At 45.1% G+C, this 8396-nt stretch overlaps 1 protein-coding gene across 1 annotated transcript in view; it reads right to left on the reverse strand.

Annotated features, from left to right (window-relative positions):
• CSGALNACT1 (chondroitin sulfate N-acetylgalactosaminyltransferase 1) overlaps positions 1-8396 on the reverse strand; it is a 77998-nt gene that overhangs the window by 14249 nt on the left and 55353 nt on the right. Inside the window, exons 4-5 of the mRNA XM_012662913.1 lie at positions 506-684; positions 162-267 (exon numbers count right to left, since the gene is read on the reverse strand). Of these exons, the coding sequence (XP_012518367.1) occupies positions 162-267; positions 506-684 (285 nt within the window). The remainder of the gene's footprint in view (positions 1-161; positions 268-505; positions 685-8396) is intronic.

Genomic DNA, 8396 nt, shown 5'->3' on the forward strand with positions numbered 1-8396 from the left:
TTCTTTACCAGCTTACACAGAAGAATTTCTGTATTTTGACAGCTGACGTGGTCACGCTAGTGATCAGTAGCTGAGTGTCAACTTTGCCTATGAGTCAAGTCTACGAAGATAATTTCCGTATCGGGGGTTCTTTCCACTCAGAGCCCTTCTGTCCTTGGTACCTGCCCATGGCTACTCTATTCTCTTTATATCCGGGCAGCTTTTCCAAGTCCATGCCTTGCCCACCACACTTTCTCCAGAGGATGTTCACCAACGCCGACCTCCCAGCTGGAGATGGACAAGGGGTCATGAACATGAACTTGGAAAAAGAGTCCCAGAATTATGGTGGCCGACAGGCCCATAATACAGCCCCAAAGGAGAAATCAAACCAGATGTTTTTCCCTCTCTTTGCCAATGGGGTAAAAGAGGCTGATTGAGGAGGATGCCACAGCGAACCACGAAGAGAATGACACATGAGCGCGAGAAAGCTGAATGTCACCCGAGGGTGAGCAGAGAGGCCCCGTACCTGGCTGTGTATTCAGCCTGCACGTGTTGAGGAACTCAGAGGTGAAGTAGATGTCAACGTCACAGAAGAAGAGAAGGACGTTGCTTCCCTTCCAGAAGCGGGCTCCAACGTCAAGTCCCTTTCCCCGAGAAAATTCTCCGTTCAGCTGGATGAAGGTGAAGTTCCTGAAGTTGGCAGCTCTGAAAGGCAAGACCAGGTACAGTCACTCACGTGCCCATGATTCCCAGGCTGACAGTGTCCCCTGGAAAATACATGGCCGGGGCCCATCCATGTCTCGTCACTTTTCTTTTGTAGCCCTGAGAGTATTGGGACTACCCCGGCAGGTACAGAATGACCCAGACCCACTGGAAATTCACTGGGATCAAAGGTACCAAGAACACCTAGTCAAGTTTTATTTCTTGTTTTTCTGGCAATTTCTTCATATTGAAAAGTGTACTGTCATCACTAATGAATATTCTTTGTGACAGGGAAAATGTGATCAGTGAAGACTAAGAATGCAACCCAGGAAAAATCTCCATGCTTCCTGACTCCCCCAAATGAACCCACTGAAATCACCTTGGAATGGCTCCACCTAGCATCTTCTCATCTGCATTCAAACCCAGGAGGACAGGCAAGATGTTCTTGATGGGTATCTGTCCCCAAACAGATTTAAAACTGGATGGCCTCCCCACCCTCTGGGAAAGCAGCATTGCACAGCGGAAGAAGCCACCAACTTGGAGTTAGAACGCTAGGACTGCTCCGACCTGGCTCTCCTACAGACGGCTCTGTGATCTAGCCCAGCCCATTAATCTCCCCGAAGCTCAGTTGCCTCATCTGCAAAACAGGAATAATAACACCTTCCTTAGCCATCTCGCAGGGCTATTAGCTAGATAAACACTGCCAAGAACACAAAGCCCTCGGTAAGCATTAGCTACTGCTGCTGTTAGCACAGGCAAGGTTTCCCAGGCCCGAGGTAGCGAAGCCAAGGTGTTTCTTTAGTTTTCTGTTCTTTCCCAGGAACGGCAGAACCTTCTGGAATAGGGCATGTCTTGAGCAAAAGTTCCCAGAGTTCAATCAGCACCTAGTGGGACAGGGATTGTCTTCTACCCGACAGATCTAGGGAATCACCTTCGGTTCTGTTCTAGCTCCTGCCCGGGCAGGGACCTGGCACTTCGGCAAATCCTCCTTTTCCTAGTGGCATCTTCCCTCCCCAACTTCTCTCTCATCTCGATATATTCAAAAGGTACAACAGCTCAATTCCATTTTTAAAAGTTTGTGTTCCAAGTAACTATCTTGGGTAAAGGTCAACACAGATATAGAGTCATAAACTTTTAAAATGCTAAGTTGTGCTCATATCTGGTAATTTAATCAGCGAAACTAGTTTTGCTGCTCCTTCCTTAACTTACCTTCCTCTCTCAGATCTGAGAGTGAGCTTGGCTTCTTATCTTGGGAATCTGCGGGCCCATCCTTGTCTGCGTCTGATGCCAGACGTGCCTTTCAGATTTAGCTCAAGGTAGGAGGCCTCGCCATGGGAACGGCACAGGTCTACAAGTCAGGGAACCCGGATCCAGAGCCTAGAACTGTCCCTGGTTCCCACTACGTGCCCCATATGTGTTTGTGAATGAATGTGTGACATAGGAACGATTCTAACCCTAGCTCTGCCTCTAATTCATTTGAGGCAAGTCACTCCCCACCTTTTATTAGTTTCCTTATTGCAAAATCCAGCAGTTACAGAGTTCAAAGGCTCATCTGCACACTAACAGTCTATTTTTCTGATTCTGCATTCACTCCAGCCCTGCTCTTCATTTGGAGGGATTCTTCTCCTCTTCCAGAACTTTATCTTGTGCCTTTTCTCTGGGTAGGTGGCCCCGGTTCCTATTTTCTGTGAGTAATACTGAAGTTGTGCCCTAAAGCCTTTTCAGCACTAGGTCTAGCCCTGGTCTGGCTCCGAAGACATTTAGGTGGGCTCAAGGTCCTTGCAGGCATCTTCATGTCTCCTAGAGGTTTCTATAGCCACAGCTCCTGTAGGTCAGCTAAACCCATTTCTCCCTACCCTGTTCGGTCAGCTTCCAGGAAAGTGCTTGGATTTTACCTGTTCTCCTAAGGGCATCTCCAGCCCATCTCACAGGTACTTGTCTGCCCTCCTGGGCCCATCTTGCTTTAACTTGCTGTATATTTAACATAGAAAGCCAGGAGCAGCTCTACTTGTTTCAAGGTTTATAGCCTCTGGGACCCCTGCTCCCTGGGCCCTCCACACCCCCACCCAACCCCAGGTTCCATAGTGTTATCTGTTCATTAACTTGCAGGGCAAGGAGGACTAATGTTCCCAAACACAATGAATGAGCAAATCTTTCCTTAATCAGGTTGTATCTAGTTCATAATTCAGGTACCTTCTCCAAGAGGGTTTCCAGGATCTATCATTAGAGATTTCGACTATAAAAACACTTTGTATGCGAACAACAGCATGCAACTTTTGCCGAGGGAAGAGGAGTGTAGTTCCTTAATACACTGCATTAAAGGAACCGCAACACCAGGATTTTCCTGCTTGGATGGTTTACAGTCCGCTTGTGCAGACATGCCAAATATTTACAAAAGTCGAGTTACATTGAATGGTTAAATAAAGATACAAGGCAGCATTAGAAACCGAAGTAACAGCAGTAAAGATATGACAGTCCTATAGGTGATGAATTGCCAAGTTAATAGCAGAGAGACTGTTGGTGCTACAAATTTAGAGTGAAAAGTGATAATTTGGTACATCTGCTTACACAATATATAAGTTAATCTACTTTGGTCTGTACAGAAATGCCCCAACCCTGGCTTGAGCTGTTCCTAATAAATGCTGTTCTCTCTGCTCTTCTGAGGGTTGGGAGAAGGGGGCTGGGCTTGCCTGTCGGCCATAGACGCTGGAAAAACTCACAGTATCCCGTGTTCAAGATGACCTTTATTCGGAAGAATTTTTTTTTTTTTTTTTTTTTTTTAACATCGACCTCTATGCTTCAATATGTTACTTCTAGAGAAAGAAAATTCAGGAAAACAGATACCGCTGGAGAACCTTTTATATGGCCTAGTGCAAAAGGCAATTTACTTCCTTTCTCTTTATGCAACGTCTCTGCGAGGATGGGACAACCTGTGTAACACCCACGGCACCAGCCAATGTGAATATGCATTTCAAGCCCACTGTCTAGTGTGTCTGCAGGTGCAGAGAAAGCCCCAGAAGTTGCACCCAGCTCTGCCCACTGTTTTCATGGTGGCCGCAGAGGGGCCCATGTACACATAGCACCAGCAGCCTCTGCTTGCTCAGGACTCGGTCCCAATGCAGCCTGTCTGGGACCCTCATCCACCCTGGTCAACGCTGGCCAGAGGCCACATGCATTGTTACTGCTGATATGGGAGTCTGGATCTGTGTTGGCTCTGCTCTGAAACCCTGACAACTGCCCAGGCCCTGATGAGGGAGCTGAACCCGAGCGTGCACAGAAGGCAGGGTGGGGACAGAGTCATCGCTGGCCTGGAAAGCACCACGGCCAGTCACAGGCCGAGAGTGCCGACTTTGTCACCCACCTGCGGTTTCTAGTGTGGCTGCCACATCACCGTGCTCAGCTACGAGTCCGTCTTCAGATGAATAATAATGGTGCTATTTTTCCTCTTGACTCCTCAACCCCAGGATTCTTTTAATTAACTGGTAATCTAGAAGAACCCCTGCCTCTCCTCTCTTACTGTCAGAAAGGGCCTCCGATAATTCACAAGTGCTCTCTGCCAAGAATGAGGGCTGCGCTGGAAACGCCAGGAAAAGAATCGGGGCAACTTCCTCCCTTTTCCAAAACAGAGAGATTAATACGTTGTCAAACCATCTGGGCCCGGAAGCGGGACGGCCTCATCTCAGACTTATCAGCACTGGCCAGGGGGCTCCCAAACAGGAAGCAGCGGGACGAAGAGGAATTGGGTTCTGCAGGACGGTGGGGCCCCCTGATCTTCACTCTGAAATGCTGCTCCCTGGGCAGGGGGCTCATTCACTGGACCAGAGCGCCCTCTACTCAACAGTGCATTAAAAGGCAGCAAAGCCACAAGAAAGCAATGACAGATCAACTCAAAACACTGATTTGCCCAGTGAAGCGTGGTGGGGTGGTTTGGGCACGTGCACAATGTACGTGGCCGTGAGGCTACAACCCCTAAACACAGAGCATGGGGTGCACAGGCAGAAACCATGCTCTCTCCTCTGTCCTCTGTCTCTGCGCCGCCTCCACCACAGCAACCAGCCAGGAGTAGATGCTCACAATGGACTAGTCACCAAGGCGTGGACATGCCCAGGGCCTCCTGTCTGTGCTCGCTGTTCCCTCCCCAGAGTGCGCTTTCTTCCTCTAGTCCTGGGAAAATCCCACCATCCTTTACGGCCACATCAAGTGTCACCATCTCTCTCATGCCTTGTTACAAACCGAAGTGCCCTCTCTGGGCTCCCAAGCATTGCCTCCAGGCCTGCCTCTGTCCCTCCTGTGTCGTGGTGACTTCCTGTCCCCCTGCTTGCACAGACAGGTACCAGCTGCTCTAGCAGGCTCTAAACCCGTCAAGGACAGCGACTGCCTTACTTTCTTTTTTCTATCAGAGATTATCCAGTACCGTGCAGCAAATGGCACGCACGGGGCCACAGTGGATGATCAATAAACACCGGATGAAGCAGGAGATGAATGGATGGAAATCACTGAGGCACATTTCAGATCCGCCCTGACGGGAGGCGCTGCCTGGAGATGCCTCCCCCTTCCCAAGAAAGCACAGCGCACTCAGGTGGGCACCAGGGAAGCCCCTGCCCTTTGTACATGCCCACCTCCCACATCTGAAGGACAGGCACCAGCCCAAGCTTTTAAGATGATGACAAATATGTAAATAACGGAAAAACAAGAGTTTAGCAAAGAAAGATGCAATTTGGTCCAAAATATTTAATTTACTCATTCAAAGAAATGGAACATTTAATGTCATGCTTAAAGTAATGGCATAGTAAGAAATAGGCCCTTATGGTAGATTGGGGACACTGCATTTTATATTATGTAATTTCCTGTGACGAAGCTGAGTGTGCAGTTCTAAAAGACCACCTGATTTCCTCATAATCATTTCTTCTTTTCCTCTTGCATTGTATTATCAACTGATAAAACTCTTGAATTCTCACTCAGTTCCTTTCTTTTATATAACAAATCTGGTGCATGAAAACTCCAAGTTACACAGAGTCATTTTTATAGAGGTTATAATGACCTGAGAAAGCTACTTCTACTGGAGATTTAATTTCCCTAGTTGATTTACATTTCCCAGAATTGCCAGATTATAAACAATAAAAGATCTCGCTGTCTAATATGATTTACTCTCATACAGACTCTTCCCCACAACTGCAAGGAAATTCTCTTAATGTCACACTTCCCACCATTGCCGTTTATTTTTAAAAATCTTAAAATTTACATAGAAATTATTTTATCCGGTGTGTAATTTTAAATTTTAAATCTTATAGCCTTAAATGTTAAAATCACTTATGAGTTGTTCTAGTTCCTGAAAACATTTGAATATAGTGAAAAATTTAAAACTGAATGTGTCATCCAATTTTTCATAGTAGGCACTTTAAACAATTTGGAATTTCTAGATTCTGAGCTTATATAAGCCTGTTTTAGCAAATTTCTACAGAGAATTCATTTTTGCCTGTCCACTGGTTCTCAGATTTCACGTGAAAATGAGGTACAGTCCACTGAGAGCAAATGGATATGTCCGAACCTCAGAACGGTGGCGATGTAGGCCACAGCTAATTAGAACTCACCATCTTCCTGGCTAAACGCTCAGATTGCCTTTTCTTTTTCAATGTATACAGCTTTGTTTTGTTTTAAATGGGGGAAATCAAAGCCAGCATTGGCAGGTATCAAACAAATTTGCTAATGTGCAGAAAAATGATGAGATTCAAAATCTGGCATGAGAGGCCTCTACCATGGAGTTTTCATAGAAAAAAATTGAGGGTGGCAATCTGAATGTCACACTGAGCCCTTATACACTATTGCAAAGGACAGTGTGAGTGATGGTGAAGAAGACAAGTGAGGAAGTGAAGCCTCCTTCCTAATTGGTGAATGCCCCTGCCCACCACCACCAAGTGAACAAAGAAATCTCAGCCTCATCGTAGGTGTAGACCAACACAGATTAATATAAAGAACCCGGGTGGTGGAAGGTCATGAAAAATCACACCTCTGTTTTCTTCTAAGAATTTTATAGTTAGAACTCTTAGAAGATTTTAGGTTTTTGATCTATTTTAACCCAATTTTGTATACGATGTGTCATGAACACACATTTTCTGCATGTGGCTAGCCAGTGTCCCCAAACCATTCTTGAAAAGGCTCTTCCTTCCCCACATCATTGCCTGGCACCATTGTTAAAAATCAAATCACCATAAATGTGTGGGCTCATTTCCAGACTCTCAATTCTGTTCCACTGATGTGTATGTCCATCTTTATGCCAGTAACACCATCTTGATTACTGTCATTTTACAGTAAGTTTTGATATTGGGAGTGTGAGTTCTCCAACTTTCTTCTTTCTATTAAGATTGTTTTGGCAGCTTTCATGCCGATTTCAAGATTCTTTCTCTTTGACTTCCAGTAGTTTGATTATGACATGCCTAGTGTGCATTTATTCAGATTTATCCTATCTGGAGTTTGTTGAGATTCTTGGATATGTGGATTAATGTTTTTCATCAAATTTGAGAAGCTGTTGGCCATTATTTCTTCAGATATTTGTATACCCTTTTCTCTCCTCATCTCCTTCTTAGACTCATTATGCATATGTTGGTATGCTTGGTGGGATCCCACAAATCTGAGGCTTGTTCCTTTTCTTTATTCTTTTTTCTTTCTGCTTCTCAGACATTCATAAGCCTATCAGGTCATCTCGGTTGGCCTATCTTAAAGTTTACTGATTCTTTTACTTTTTCAAACTTGCCATTGAACTTCCTCCCTTGTTCATTTTTCATTTTCATTATTGTACTTTTTAAATCCAGAATTTCTATTAGTTCTTCTCTTATGCTCTATTCGATAAAATATGGTTTTACCAAATTTTTTTTATCTATTTGATAAAACATGGTTTTTATCAAATCCCCCCCAAAACCAATTCAGGCACATCCCATAGAGAGCTGGTACCCCAAGCAGAGTCAGGTTGAGCTCCACCTCTGGCAAATGCCAGGTGAGATGGTCAGAGGCCTAAGACGCCGCCTTAATCTGTGAAGGGCTATCTCTGCTTCTGTTTTCCAGGGTCTGAGAATCCCTTACCTGCTTGGGAGGCATTTACTGTGAAGCTTATTACATTTTAGCAGATGAGATTCTTGTCTAAAGATTCCTTGTTTAAGGTGCTGCTCAGATTTCCAAAACAAACAAAAAACCCAGAACAAAACCTTTCCCCCAATTTTTCTTTCAGGGTGTCCTGATAAAAATCTTCCTGGAGTTATTTTTCAAACAAATCACTTCAAAGATGTATGAAATGCTGTGGGGCAAGGCAGGTCCCTGATAACCACCAGCACCACGCCCCCACCCCCCTCTTACCAACACATACACTCCACGGCAGGAAAGCGTCTCATTTCTAGTACCTCGATCTCAGAGATGATTCCCCTAGAAGATGCTTTTGTGTCCTTGTGACTGGACAAAGATGAACTTGCAATGTAGAAAAGGTCAACTCTTGCTGATTCATCTACCAGTTACATTTTTTAAAAAAACGTCCTTTTATATAGATGGCTCCAAGCAAATATCTACTAGGCCAGTGTTTTTTATACTATGGTCCATGGATCATCCCTGTCAGTATCGCACATGAAACTAGTTTGAAGTATTGGTTCCCAGGCTTCGTCTCAGGCCCAGTGACTCAGGATTTGTGGGGCTGGATCCCAGGAATCAGCATTTTAAAAAAGCACCCCAAG

Source organism: Propithecus coquereli, unplaced genomic scaffold (genome assembly GCF_000956105.1).
Source record: "Propithecus coquereli isolate 6110/MARCELLA unplaced genomic scaffold, Pcoq_1.0 Scaffold79, whole genome shotgun sequence".
NCBI classification, from domain to species: Eukaryota; Metazoa; Chordata; class Mammalia; order Primates; family Indriidae; genus Propithecus; species Propithecus coquereli.